The following is a 15,840-nucleotide window of genomic DNA, read 5'->3' on the forward strand; positions in this document are numbered from 1 at the left end:
TTTCCACTTCTAATCAGCAGCTCAAAAATAGTGCTACACAATTTCTTGAAACATGTTCCTGACATTTAATGTCTCAAGTTTGGCTCCCATTCGTTATCCAGACTCTCAGAAGAACAAAAGGGAAAGTCCAGAAACTGAAGCAAACCAGAACCAGTCACTCACTAAAAGAACAAGAAGAAAAATGACTGGGAGAAGGATACGCACTGGTAACTCAAGGGAAACACTTAAAGAATTACTTCAAAACCTACAGTTCCACTAGAAGACAGAAGAAAACTCCTCAAGCTCGGTTTCTGCAGTCATTAAAAATGATAATGTCATTGAACAGACATTCAGTGCATTCAGGCACTTGTCAAATCAGTCCCATTTACATCTATTCTGTGGAACAAAAACAGATGAGCCCTCAAACTCAGTTCACATGAAACTCATTCTGCGTGCCCAATACAAACACGGCCTTCCCACAGAAAAAAAGCGCACCTGCTCTTCAGTTGTAGGCTTTGACATACTCAGAGGTTTGTCATCCAAGCTTAAATTTAATACAGCAAAGACAAGACTATTTATACTTTGATTAAAGAAAAATCAGCGAGTCTTTTACGTTACCTATAATTAAGTAGAGCAGCCTTGTATTACTATGAAGTTTTAATGAACTTTTTATTAGGATTAGATCACGGAGTCATAGATGTTATCCATGTTTTATTTCAAATAATGTTAGATTCAAATCTAACTTTCCAGGGAAGTGTCAGGAATCAATTATCTGCTTTCTTGTCCATGTATCTGCACCCTACCAAGCTCCTTCCTCCTCCTCCTTCGGTCCATGCTGTGGACACACTGTGCTGCACACACGTCTGTCTCCTCTCCCAGCCATCTGCTCCAGGAGCTGCTCCACAGCACACCCCAGCTTCTTCCCTCTGATATGCTTCGGTTGCTCTTGGAAGGCAAACTGGGCATGAGGAGGAACTGAGCGCAGACGGGTCCTTCCCACCACGGATCTGAGTGTGTCCAAAGCATGTGAGCCACCAGAAGCACAGCACAGGACACCCTGTGCTATAAGGATTGGCCTTCAGCAGAACGTATCTTAAAAACAAAGGGATGCTGCACTTGCAGACATAAGCAGAAGAAATTGTTCTTAAGGACAGAAAACTTTTTTTTTTTTTTTTTAAACAGCATTTGTATATTTCATGTATTGCTTTTTTCATGCCTTTCTTAAAGCTTTCTTTCTTAAAGCCAGGTACAAGAGAATTATTCTGTTAATTGCAGTAGTCCCTCACACTGTGCAACTGCACTTTTCATACTTCATTCAAAGCCGGACAGCTTGAACAGCTTATCTACCCACACAGTGCCCAACACACCCAGCAGACTCCAGCAGCTCCACGCCTCCAGTCCCAGGCACTCAACCACAGTGGACGCCAACCAGCTCAAAGCCTGATGCACACCAGCCAGCAGCAGTCACCTTCCGTCAGTTTCTCAACACTTTTATAACCTCAGCATTTCCTAACAGGCTCAATCAGGAACAGAGACATTTTCTTCACTTCCTTTTGAAAGGTTTAGCTTCAGTATTTAAACAACAGAAACAGTAAACAGATCAGCCGCGGAAATAGTTCAGAGTAACAAAACAAAAGGAAAATCCCAGGACAACTCACAGCGATATTATTCTGGAAGAAAACTAGAGGGCGTTTCTATCCACATCTAATTGCTGTGTTTAAAATGATTTACAAACATACTAAACTTCTTATAGTTTTAAAGTCTCTCTGTATTTAATCAATCATTCATACAACCAACAACCAATGGGAAAGTTATTTCTCTAGTTTTCACTGACTGAAAAGAGTATTTTAATCACTAAAAAAGCCATTCACCTAACAGTAACATTCTGTAAGTTGCAATAACAGTGTTATAACACTGGGTTAGGGCCAGAATGCCACATATTCACTTCTTTCCCAGGAGGACAATTGTCACTGAACTCTCAGGAACAACCATCACGTTTTACTCCGCCATTGCCCTCCTTCTAAAGGCTCAGTCACTTGCAGGTTACCGATGCTTTGCCCTGCAAACTCAGGAAGAGGCGTGCCCAGGTGAGTCAATGGGTATTTCCATACCACCTCAACTGCTCGGCTTCTCTCAGATTTCCATGCAGCCCAACTGAGGATTGAATACACACCAGCACCAGAAGAGTTCATTCCCTAACTCACTTCAAGCACTTAATAAAATAAAACATAAAAAAAACCTCAAATCACCTTGATTCAATAAAAAAAAATTAATTTCCTAAAATGCTCTTATTTTGAAACACACCCAATTCATTTTAAAGCAATACAATCTTTTCATTATGCTAAGAGTCACTCTGCAAATCTACAACCATCAGAGCAGTCTGTCCAACCAAGGCAATTCTAATCTGCTTTACAAAAGGCTCAAAACAAATGCTATTGCTGCACCCTCACAGGGATGGCTCTGCTTGATGCCTTCAAAATACTTGGACAGAACTTCAGAAATTAAGCTGAGAGAAATACGCATCCTTAGAAATGAAACATTCAAACATTAAACAGAAAATGTTCAAGGAAAAACTTTGTTACCTTAAATGATATTTGTAACTTTTAAGATGACTTTTTCCCAGCAGCATAGAAGTCTGCTCTTCAAGCACTAAGCTTAACACAGAAGTAAATTTTAAAAAGAAGAAGTGATAACACGTTTCCTGTTGTGTTTTAGGAGCAATTTGCAACCTGAGGCACGTAATCCAACTTCAACTGCTCTAAAGTTTCAATATTCCCCTTTTCACAGCTTCATCCACTTGCAACTTCAGTCATCTTCTCTGTATCCCATCATCTTCCCTAAATTTCCAATGGAATCGAATCCCACACTGCATTCACTGTTCTGGTGTTTAATTAAATTTAAACAAAACCCATTTGTTTATCCCTCATACTGAGAATTCATCTGTGCTTAAGTGCTGTACAAAGCTCACTCCCACACTTCTCATACCTGACTGTACAGAGGTGCTTCCTGTTCCCCACAGTACCTAAATGCTTCCAGACCTTTCTATATAGCTCGCAGTCTCAAGAAGCAATTGCTCATGTTAGGAGTCTGAGATATGGGATCAGAAGAGTTGTGTCTAGCTTTTCACCTCACTCCTTCCCCCCGTTTTCTCTCTCGAGCCTCTCACAATGCTTGCCCTTGATTTCATCAGCCATGCAAAGTTTACCTTGAATCCATGCAGACAAAATATGGAAGGAACCAAGGCTGCAGCTGAGATGGGACACAGCCACAGCAGGAGCAGCAGTGGGAGGAAGGCAGCAGTCAGGGTCACGACGACTTTCAGGAAGCCACGTGTAAACTCTGTGCAGTGCCCAGTGAGAAAGCGGTGCTTGAAATCAGACAGCAAGAAGATAAGGTAGATCCTTATGTTCTACCACAGTCTGTGTTAGCTAATTTCTCATTAGCACTGCAGAAAAATGGTAAGACATACAAGCTTCCTGCTATAGGGCACGTCTAAGTTTTACCTAAATGTTATATCAGAACATCAGAAAAATGTTTAATAGTTTACTTAAGAAAAAGCAATCCTTCATGTCTATTTTTCAGGCCTTGAAGTCATAATACTTAAGAAAAACAATCAACCAAAGTACTTAAATGACAATGTTTTCAAAACTCCTAAATTTGGCCCAATACACCCTTAGTACAGTAAGCAACAATGTTAATTATTGTAATTTAGGCATTTAAATGATAATGCCCTTACTATGCCTTAAGGGTAGGCAGGTATCTGAGCACTTTGCACTCTAAAGAAGCTGTGCTCAGACTTCATGCTCATGGTTATATAGAATAAACATACGAGGCATCCCTCCCAATGGAGCTCTTCCTTGAGCAAGGTCACAGAGCTCTTTCCAAAGGCTTCTTCTTCAAAGCAGATAAACTTTCTCCTCCCTTTGTTGCCAACAAACAGAGCTCATACATCAAACACTGCATTAAAAAAGTAAAACTCCAGTGCAGCTGACACTTTCAATTGCTCAAAAATTGCTCTGTCAGGAGAACTGGATCTCTCCACCAGCTAGAGTCCATGTAGCTCATGCATTAAACACAGGAACTTGCTAGAGGAATTAAACAAGCCCTCAGACCAGCTCACTGACACAGCTAAAGGACCGACACTCCAGGCAGCTGTGTGAGTGCATGCAGTACATCTACATCTCAGCTCACCCTGTGCTGATTTATTACCAGTGTTCTTTTCTTCAACCAAAGTGAGACTCCATCAAGAATTAGAAAAAGCAAGAGCTTCCTTTTGGATGCAGATAATGGATTTTGGTTTGAGATCACTAAAATATCAGAGATGTTGAGCACTGCCAACAGTTACACAGCACTTTCATGTAGCACAGCACGGGCTTGGTCTTCAACCACAACCACCTCATGAAAAAGAGCATTTGGGAAACCTCAGCATGAACATAACGATGGAATAAAATCCTTTTATCCACAAGAATTAGCGAGCACTTACTATTTCTCAAATCTTTCTGTTGACTGCAAATGTTTGCACTGGGAAGCAAACAATATAATTTCCACTCAGCTTTTCTCACCTATATAAGAACTGTCTAAAGCAATATTTAAAGCAGGGTTACGTAACATACTTTTTAGACTTAATTTAGGTTGAGGCATGACACCAGCAGACAGATCACTGAAATAATGTAACAAGATTACAGCTCCCCTAACATTAGGCTCAAAATTACATCCTCATTATAGGTTTTCAGTGGATACTGAAAAGCAATTATTTCTGTAAATCTTTTGGAAACAAAACTGCAATATAAGGAATACACGTACAACAAGTTTAAACTACAAAATACATCAAAGAGCACAAGTTACAGATCTCACAAGAAAGACTAGTCATCAAGACTCTTTAAGATTACATCATAAAACTTACATCACCATCTAAGTCATCCAACATCTACCTTAGGAAGACTCAACATAAAGCTTCGCAAAAAAGGAAATCAAATGCATTTTCATTTGATCAACCAGGGGACATGATACAACCCCACCTCTCTGTGCATCTGCAGACAAGACTGTTCGAGTTCAGGCACATTTATTCTGTGCTATGAAGCAGGGAAAATCCCAGCACAAGGATGACCAGAAGAACACACAGGAATGCAATCTGATCACACAGAGTAGCTCAAAGAAACCAGGACAGCTGCATTAGGGCAGGTTATGTTTTGGTTGGTTGCAGAGGAGGTTTGGGATCTTTCTTTAAATTTCTCTTTTGTTTTAACCAAACTAATGCCTTTCAAACCCATCTCCGGAACGTGGGGTCAGATGAAGTGAACCTACAGCTAAAAGGCAGATCTATATTAAAGACAGCATTGTGCAATAAGATATGTTGTATAACCTGTACTGACTTCAGTAGATGTTCAGTACCAAAATAGAACACAAGTTTTAAGTTGTCATTATAAGTCAATACAAAGCAGAACACACCAAGAGCTTTTCCCCTTCCGCCTACCTGTAAATTAAAAACCTACCCAAATGCAGCAGACACAGTTTTGATTTTCAAAGTAATAGTCAGACGTATGAACTTAACTAAAAATAAGGATGAAGCTGATGGTGTAGAGCAGTCAAAGAGACTTAGGATATCCATGTGTTCCTGTGCTAACATAACAGCAGTATGAGTTCCTCCTTTAATTCCATAGGGAGATCCTTTGTCCACTGACCAAATTACTGGCACTAGATTACAAACAATATTGATAGCCCTAACAAAAGTCCTGTTAAACAGCACCACTGTAGCTTTACCTTGTGTCAGCTAATCACACAGAGTCCAAAAGCAGACATCCTCTTTCTACGATGATTTCTATTCCTGCCTCTTTCAGAAACTCTGGAATATGCAGTCGAGGAAAAGTTCTCGAAGAGGAAGATTTAAAGATACCAATTTCCTCTTTGAGCTTTTAAAAAGGAAGTCGTGGTTGAGAGCTGTAAGTGAAAGTATTGTATTATTTCCACCCCTATGGAACTAGGAACATTACTATATTGCCTTTTATACAGAACTCCTTTTCTAACAAGAGAATCTCCACCTGACATATTTTGTTGGGAATTTTACAGACGCTGAAAGCTGAAGATCCTCAGAACATACCTGAATTGACAACAGCAACACAGAGTAAGAGCCAACCTACCAAGTACTTCTGATTCTGTTCTCAGAAATTTTATTCAAAGCACCCACAGATTAAATTCTATACCTCAAATTCTAACCCCATGCCCACAAACAATCTACTTAGTCCTACCTTGGAGCTCAGGATTGGGCTATGTGACTTCCAGCATCACTTATTCTGTGAAAATAGGTCCTTGTACCACAATTTGGTGGTCCTCATTCACAGTGGTGTAACTTCCTTCAAAGCAGATGCCGCCCTAACTATGCTTAATGACTTACAGCTCTGGAATCCATAGAAACAAAAAACATTTCAACAAACTCATAGTTTGCCCCTTGATAATATGTGATTATACTGACTCCACGTAGCCTTAAAAACCCTCTGTCATTTAGCAAATGGAGTCCCTGTAATGATAGTAAGAAAATAACAAGGGGCCACAACTACCTATCAAGATCAAAGACCAGAAAGAACAGCTTGTCTGCAGAATGGATTCTTTCATGTACAAATATAAAAAACCCTTATTTTCCTTTCCCAAACAGAATTTAGAATAGGAAGAATTACAAGTAATTCATTAATCCTCCTGAAAGGCCACATCTCTCCAGCAGTAGGAAAAGATAAATCTAAATGTAGAAACACTAAAATAAAATTGCAAGTAATAGCACTGCCAGAAACGATTTACAACGCTACAGTCCTTAAGTCCATTCACCTATTACAGCCAACAGCCAAATCAGGAGGGAGTGGCCAATTAATTGTGCCAGAAATTATGGGGCAAGTCACCAGAAATTTTAAAGGCAAACAGGCAGAAGCAAACATCCCAGCTCTGCAGAGCCAGGAGACGTCTTCCAAAGATGCTGTACAAATATTTATTTGGCCTCTAATTACGATTTCCTTCTCTGCTATGAAACACGAGCATTTCTATTCCTTCCCTTAAAAAGGTTACCAGTCAATACACCCCACACACACCCACAACTTTTATATCTTCAGCCCTCGCATTCATTTTCTGTCTTATGGAAGAGACATTTCAATAATAACAATGAGAACACAGGGAACTGAACTATTAACCAGTACATAACTTGGCTTGGCAAAGACACTAAGTTCTATGTGCCCTTCACTATAAGCAGCACAGGGATTTGCCAAGGATAGTTAATTTTTACATTTTGCAAATGTTGCTTGTGTTCACTGTGCTTTTCCACTCAACCAGCGTTAATTCAGCATTTTGGACTTTTTCTACCATAAGGCTGCAAGTTCAGTTTCTTCAAGAGCAAAACGAACTCTGAGGAATCACTTAATCCAATATGTGTGCCTGGTGCAATGTAGCACAAAAATTGTATCTGATCATCTGGCTCCACCACAGTCATTTCACTGCTCTCTGGCAGGCAGACAGATGCTGTTGCAGGGGTTTATGAAGTTACAGCCTTTCCACCTGAGGTTCCCACCTGCAAACCAGACAAAAAATGCTTGCCTATGCTGGATAGAAACTCGATTTCTGCCAGCCTTCCTCCATCGGTTCTGCTACAAGAACAAATACCACTGAGAAGACAGACAAGTTGAGAACAAGATTTGCCACAGTAGGACTTCACTAAACTTCAGTTATGTCGAGTCCAAACTCAGCATGTTAGAAATATCATCAGAAAGCAATTATTTGATCTGACTAATAAACAAACAGACCCACAGACAACCACATAATTTAGTAGCCATGTGAGACAGCAGAGATCAGCTGTGTCAGTGTGCTACTTAGAGTTGATTTCAATTACTTTTATTAGACAACAAAGCGATCTAAACTTTCCAAACTCAGTAAGAAAAAATTAGAGGACAAGGACAAACCAAAAGCATTTTTGCAGTGCAAAATGAGTCTGCCTGCTTAAGATGAATGGATCACTGCAAACAACGCACGCAAGTTTTTCAAAGTAAAACTTCGAAAGATATATAATCAAAGTGGTTTAGAAAGTCTTATATTTGTAAGCGTGGGACCAGGAGCGAGCCCAAACCACGCCACTAGAGGCCTAAGGAAAACACATTAACCAGCCTTTATCACGGCTAAGTAACATAATTCATTTGAGGTTTGTAAAAATTCATTTCAAACACAAAAGGGATTTTTGTTTGTTTTTAAAACCTAATCGATGTGTTGGTGTTCCTGGCACAGTACAGATGTACCATGACTGCAATGGATCAGCTCCAAGAATTACAGTATTAGCTCTGCAGCACTGGCTCTAGATGGTATCACTGCAGGGAAATCCTTTCAGCAGCAGCTCACCTCCACAATAAACGGCCAGCAGCCCTTCTGCACCACGTCTGGTACCGGCATTTTGGTGTAGTTTGATGAAACACAGCTCCCATCCCATGCCCATCTTATACCAGCATAAAAATGGATAGATCATTTAGGGTGATAACCTCTTGCATAAAAATATTAATGCATATCTGTGAGGACTGGCTGATCTCACTGCTCTCTGTAAAATTTAACCTTGGAACATTATGGAAGAGCTCCGTCTCGCAGGGCACTCGGAATAAACAACGTCTGGAAGATAAAGTGCCTCTCAACAGACACTGCAGACTGTGAGCACAAAGCACCACTGAAAATAGTGAAAGCACTGTTCAGCTCTCAAAGACAACAACTGTAACAAAGATGAAGAGGCATTAGACAAAAAATAAAGAGCAGACAGCAGCAATCTAAAGAAATGCTACTGATAATGAGAAATGAAGCATCTCTTGCAGAGATCAGCACTGAGCAGAACAGAGCATTGCACAGAAATCTCTGCAAGACACAGCAGAAACAATTTGATAAAAAGCCCACAGCCCCCAACCACCACTTTCCATATCCCACTAAGTTTTATGAAACAGAATTATCCAAACACTTCTGAACAAACACCACGTCCAGAGAAGTTACCCTTCACTTCTCAAACCTTGCCAAATTCATGACCCCCACACACTGTAAGCATATCACTATGTGAACAACATGACTCCTTTTTACAACTTTTTTCTTGCCCCATCAATATATTTGTATCCCTTGTACAAGAAAAACAAACAAAAACAACATACCAATGAATTTCCTGTGTTGGTTGTGTAAATTACATGTAGGACCCTACACACAACCTAACAAAATGCTGACGGAGATAATAACATGGGCAGAGCCAGCAGTACAACCCAACACAGTCTTATCTTTCTTTGCTGCTCTGTCACACTGCTGAGCACTGTCCCACTGCCATGAATACCAGGATCTATGCAAGACACCTCACCGGAGGCGACTTACCCCTGCAAAGTCCATGCTGACTGTTGCCAAGTCACCTTCTCCCTCACGTGCCCAGGGATGAGTTCCAAAACTTGTTGCAAGATTTTCCCAAGCACCAACACACAGCTGAGCCACCTGCTCTGCCCTGGCCTTGCCTTTGGGGTTGGGGCTTTTTGTTCTCTTTGAAGACGATGCTCCCTGCAGGGAACACTCTTTCACACTTTTATTCCACATAATGTAAGGCTAGAAGCCATGAAGTACAGCCTTAATAAATTTTATCTGCTGGCATATTGACTATTTGGCTTTTAATCTACTAATTAGCACTTCTGTAACCAAGATAACATGAGACTGTTTAACTCAATTACTAGCCACACCGAATGAAATGAAAGCAGCAGTATTAGCTGCCATTCTGCCAGGAAATCTTGCACCTACACAACTTTATTCAGCTAACGATGACCAATAATTCATAGTTCTTTTGTTATAAAATGATCCTTTAGTTCTCATACAGCCACATTCTCTGCTATGAAAGACTCTCCCATTAATCAGCCTAAGGCACTAGATGAATCAACAAACTTTTATTCTTGAAAGTCTGAATACACTGGAAATCCAGTTTTTTTCTACCAAGCATTCCAGTCTGGCAGAAGTCGCATACAAACTATCAAACATTCACAACTTGCTAATATAATATAACACACATACACACACAAAAATCAGTTTTAAGACTATTCCAATTGAGCACTTAAGAGTTCCTGCCCTTCTGCAGTGACAGAAGCTGAGGAAGCATAGCATGCTTTCATGTGCTCTGATTCACACTTTGCAGAACACTGCTTGCTCAGCACATCATCCACGTCCTACATACCTGGTGACTGCTGTTACAGGCCTCTCTTACAAAGATTAACTCGTAACTATTCCCCCCTAACCGATAAAGAAATAAAAATAATAATCAGGTCTAAGCCTAAGATTCTAATTTTAGTGCTGTATGAAAAACCTACAATTGAAAGGACACAACAAACTGCTTCTATAAAGACAAGCAAGAAGAGACATTATGCTGTTTTTCTATAAATGCACTGCTAAGCACAAAAACAATCACAAACCTGAGTACAGGTTTCCCCCTCCACTCCTTTTACGTATTTTCAGGTTTACATAAAAACACTCCAAAAAACAAATGCAATTTGAAATACCTACTTTTAACTGCTGCTGTTTTCTTGTGGCCTTGAAGACTCATCCCACTTTTATCATTACTAATGCTGGTGTGACACAGGCATTATCTCCTTACTACAAGGCAGCTTTTTGCACATATGGACTGCCCTTATACTAAGTTTCGAGGTTGTCTCTGCCTCAAAAAGTTTGTTTACTAACCAGTTGTCTTGCCCATACTTTACTAATGCTCCCTCGCCTCTTTCCACCCTTCCCTACAGATTACGCTGATACAGTTATTTGCAGACTATGTAGCACACACAGGACCATTCACATGATTCACTACAACAAAACAAACACAACTCCAAACCCTCAAGGAAAAAAACCAGCGGCACAGCAGAAAGGCGGCTGGAGAGGCAGCAGAGAGCACAGGCTGGGAATGCAGGATCTGCCATTGCCATCGAAGCACACAGCTTAGCAGCGCCTGGCCCCAGATGATTCATGAACTATTTTTACATTTCTCAAGGATTTCTCTTTGTTATTAAGTTAACATTTCACGGTCTTATCTCTCAGAAAAGCAATATTGGTAAGAGTCTTATTGATAAGCTTCTAAGAAATGTTTACAACCACTACGGCAAAAACAACTTGGGCAGACCTATATATACATCCCAGATAGGATAATGATACATTCCTACATGAGATACACGTATGAGAAGATCCGTAAACAATGGCAATGAACATTCCCGCATGCAAATATTCTGGCATAATTTAGGTTTTTGTTTATTCATTTAACACACCACAGCGTTTTAAGCAGCTTTTGTGATTCCAGATTAAGATTGTATTTACCACCACCCACCTTTTCCCAGCAGCACTTCATATTCTCTCCTTCACTGCATTTCCCCCCCTCCTCCAACTCCGTCTTCCCTAAATGTACCACTGTTGTCATGAAGCAAACAGAATCCAAAGCTCTGTGTTCTGCTTTATCAATTCTTTCTGCCTTTTGCAATGCTCCAACATGTAAAACATACAGTGATACATTCCTGTGCATCATCTGAAACCCCACTCTTTATTTAGTTATCACTATGGCTACTGATCCAGATTCTCATTTGTGCAATTTTCATCAAGATTCCCCCCATCTACTTCTCACATGATGGTATTTCAAGAGCTATCACATGTTACCATCTTATTTACTACTACCAAGTTGCTATTTTAGATCAGCTAAAGATAAAAGGAATAAGCGTATCATTTTTTGACACGTGTTAGAGGAGCCAAAGCTAACTAAATATTTAAGAACAGTACTAAACAACAACCGGGCCCCTCTTCACCTCTTCTCTGAGTTAGCAGAGTTGCTCAACATTCAGTGTTTTCTCTAATTAAACCACCTGTAATACGCCTAGAGTATTTATAGCCATCACAGGGCACATAAGGGTCTTAAAATGCTTATGAAGAATGAAAACGTTGATAAAAAAAACCATATGTACAATACCTTTACAATTCAAATCAGTACAATAAAGTAAAACCTTTCCCTTTGTGTCAAAAAACAGTTAAAAACTGAGCTTAAACTAAAATTAGCCATATTTCATGCACTTAAGATCTTAAGAGTGTCCAAGAATGTATATCACAAACCTTATAAAGCCAAAACAGTATTTTTAATGAATCACAGATAGCAGTTCACACAATTACAAGTAACTTGAAAGCCATGCCATAACCCAGCCTCACGAAATTAAACGCTTGTCTTGTCCCATCATGCCCAGGTGTTGCATAACAGGGGATAGCTAACAATGGAAGGTTTAAGAACTTTGTTCTACTGCCCTTCATGCTGTGTCACACTAGTAAAAAACACAGCATTCATTACTGACTTTATTATTCCTGAAATCAAGAGCTACACTGACCGCATTTCACAGAAGAGCATGCAGGGAAGCTTAAAGAGAAAAAGAAAAAGGAGCTAATTTGTACCAGGTGGAGTTTCAGGGTGGAACATCAACACATGAGGAAGAAAATAACAGCACAGAGCAACTGAAATCTGCACTTCGTTCCCTTCTTGTTGAAATTTAAGTTCACAGCCATTGAGTGAAATGGCTTTACTTGTCCCAGTTCAAACCCTAGCGGACAAAACATGCACTACAGAACCTGTGTATTTCACATAACACCACAGCTACTGACTTTCCGAGGGAAACAGCGGCAGGTTAATACATCTCCGGATGGATTTTAATACCATTTTCACTAGCAATGAGAAAATACCTTGTATGCCATCTGCTACACCCCCACTACCCACCGGGTCCAAACAAAACACGCTATATATGATTTCAAAAATGTAGGAAGAGCAGCACACAAACCCAGCACGCTTTTAAAATCTGCTTTCTGACAGCTGCTCAAAATGGGATTTATTTACACGCTCAGTTAATCAGTTCTTAGTATTTGGAAAAAAAAATAAACGTATTATTCACACAAGTCTGAGCCATATCTGTAATTATTACTCACCTCAAAATCACGCACTCCAGCACGCACATTTTTCAGCACTGTTAGCTTTAAGTACTTTTAAGAACTGACAAAGTTTCAGCTTGGTAAGAAATTATCAATTTACCAGAGAATTAATCACTAACTATAACACAATCCTTCCACACACAGCCACGTTTATTACGGTGAAACAAAAGTGATCTGCAATATTTGGGGACTTGCTCAAATAAATAAGGTTTGCTATTTTTAAATCAAGCAAGCAAAACATCTTACCTTGCCTGTCTTGTGATCAAACCAGACAAGTGCGTGGTTCCTGGACAGCACCTTACAGTCAAAAGTCGCATTATTCTGAGCTGGCCTGCAGCGAGCCACTGAGCGGCCGATCTTGACGGGCTCATCCAGGTAGACATGACGCTCCTGAAACGGATGGGAGTTGGGGCGGCAGGTGAAGATGGCCAAGGCTGAAGGCATCGAGGACAGATTGGGGTTGCCACACCAACCAGAGACGAAGACAACCTCTTCTGATGCAGATGCAGACCGTCCTCCACGATTTTTATGCCAAACTTCCACAGCAAGTTTACATTAAAGCACGACAAACATTATCGCATACGAGAGGCCTAACAACTCATGGTTTCAGTGTGTAAACTAATTCTGGCAATAATCCAGTGAAAAAGCCCCATTATGTCTCTTAACAACATCAGCAGTGGCCCAGAAAATGTCTAAAACGTACCACTTTCAATCCATCCTCCTCTGGAAGAACAGGAACAAGCATCTGATTTCTTCAGAGAGAAGGAAAGGCTCCTTGAGAGAAGGAGAGAACGTCTTAAATCCAAGTGGATGAGTCATACAAATACTTTTGTTTGGGACCTCGACCGCCTCCTTTTTTTTCCCCCTTCCGTAAACAACACTGACCACCGCACCATGGAAGCAAAGAGAGGTTTAGGGAAGGGGGAAAAAGGACCCGAGTCCTCCCTCAGAGCTCACGGAGCAGAAAGGCGGTCGCAGAGCCCGCACTCCGCAGCGGGGATCGGGTCGTGTCACAGGGCGGTCCGCATCTCCTCATCATCGTCCATTAAAGCAGACAGGCGCTCCTCGGGCCGGGCTACCAGAGCGACGCCGAACCCCAGATAAAGCCGAAGCGCTCTACAGCCCCGCGAAGCCGCTGGGCCGAGGAGCTCGGTGCGGCATGGAACGGGCTCGCGGCTCCGCTCTCAGTTCCAGGCCGGCGGGCAGCTCGCTGGGCCCCAGGCGCTCTGACAGCTCGCTGCGGCTCCGGGTCGCTGCCGGCGGGGGGGGGGCGGCTCCAGGAAGTCCCTCCGAAGCCCCCACACCGCTCCGGTACAGGGGGCGGCCCACGGCTCCGCTCAGCCCCGCCGCAGGTGGCCGCTCATGGGGGGCCGCTCCGCGCCTTCTCCGCCCGCCGAGCGCGTCTCCTTCGGGCCCGGCGCTGTGAGGGCCTGGCGGCGGGGCCCGCTCGGTAGCTCTGCCTCTCAGGCGGCCGCCGACCGCGAAAACTTTCCTCCGACCTGCGGAGCCGAAAACAAACCGGGTCAGATTCGTTCCCCGCCCGGCGCGGCCCCGCGCCTCCCCCCGGCCCAGCGGCGCCCGACCCCGAGGGAGCAGCGGGGGCGCGGCGGAGCCCCGCTCCCTCCCTTACCTTCAGCGCAGCCGCCGCCATAGTGACTGGAAACCTACCCGGTGTAACAGCCGCGGCGCTGCCGGGGAGGGGCGGGGGTCGGAGGGCGGAGCCGTGCTCGGCGGGGCCCCGACCATAGGGAACGAGCGGCGGCCGCCCCCGGCTGTGGAGCTGGAGACTGCGCAGGAGTGGATCGGCCTCCGGCTCATGCGCGGTGCTGCCCGTGAAGCTGCGGCACAGGAGGAGCAACGCCCTGAGCCGGGTGACGGGCTGAGGGAGCCGGCGGGAGCCTCAGAGCGGGACGGGAAGGAGGGACGGGCGGCTGGGGCCGGCAGCAGGTGGGAGCTGGGAGGTGACAGGGCTCCGCCCGCCGCCATCCCGCAGCCCAGCCGGCGGAGCTTCGCGCACATCCCGCTCTGTGCTGCAGCTCGAGCGGCGGGTGTCGCTCCCTCAAGGTCACGCAGCAGCCGGGGCTCTGCAGACCCAGTCTGTCCATAAGTCAGTCCGTATAAAGCAAACGAGATGAGATTGTTTGATACGAGAGAGATGGTGGAGCTGTGCCAGCGCTATAATTAACCCGTGACAAGGTGCTGGGATTAGGGACAGGCCGGGCTGTGCAGCCAGCAGTGAGTGAGACACGAGCACTCGAGGTAAGGCAGCACAGTGCATAAGGAGTGGTTACAGTAAGAGCTCAGGGTCGACTTCGTTTTTTCCTCCTCTTTTTTTGACTATGTTTATTACCGAGGGAGACCTGATGTGTTGCAGCCTTGTTTGACTCTGTTCTCCTTCCAATGATACAAAAAGAGAAGGAAAAAACACCTAGGAGGAGTAAGAATCGAGAGGACTTAATCACAGTATAGATAAACAGCTGAGCAGTGGATGCATTTCAGTAATGTCCTCTCTAAGCATTTATGTTTTTGCAGATCTGATTATTGAGAATCAAACATATTTCATACCGTGTTATCTCTACAACATCTTAAGGTCTTTTGTGACCAGCTGGAAAAAAGAATATCTTGAGTTTACATGTCCTTTAAACTCTAAGCCCCTGTTGTATATGTTACAATATCCTGAACTTAGTCTATCCCTCAGAAAGGTCCCATTATGACAACTCCAAGGGGCAAGTAAAGTCAAGCTCTACCCCAGCTAAATTACTCATACCTGTGCTCCCGCAGCTGACCCAACACTTCTCAGCTGATTAATCAGAGGTTCAGGCTGTGATTACCAATTTCCCATACCCCATCATAACTGAGGGCAGGACAGCCTGCTCTGTAGCCATTTTGGATATGGGAAATCAG

At 42.9% G+C, this 15,840-nt stretch overlaps 1 protein-coding gene across 25 annotated transcripts in view; it reads right to left on the reverse strand.

The window, feature by feature from the left end:
- SLMAP (sarcolemma associated protein) overlaps nt 1–13,826 on the reverse strand; it is a 69,779-nt gene extending 55,953 nt beyond the window's left edge. For 7 of the 25 annotated variants that reach the window (XM_085516404.1, XM_085516403.1, XM_032447218.2 and 4 more), the window contains exon 1: nt 13,183–13,580. In XM_085516404.1, coding sequence (XP_085372530.1) covers nt 13,183–13,380 — 198 coding nt within the window. In that variant the 5' untranslated portion in view covers nt 13,381–13,580. Of the gene's footprint in view, nt 1–782; nt 1,090–3,184; nt 3,347–8,343; nt 8,574–9,336; nt 9,675–10,409; nt 10,470–10,496; nt 10,961–11,308; nt 11,522–13,182; nt 13,599–13,639 lie in introns of those variants that run through there. The other 18 variants (XM_015874894.3, XM_085516398.1, XM_085516410.1 and 15 more) reach the window with 16 other exon arrangements.
- Between the last annotated feature and the right edge of the window lie 2,014 nt (nt 13,827–15,840).

Source organism: Coturnix japonica, chromosome 15 (genome assembly GCF_054131305.1).
Source record: "Coturnix japonica strain WE chromosome 15, WE-NBRP24, whole genome shotgun sequence".
NCBI lineage: Eukaryota > Metazoa > Chordata > Aves > Galliformes > Phasianidae > Coturnix > Coturnix japonica.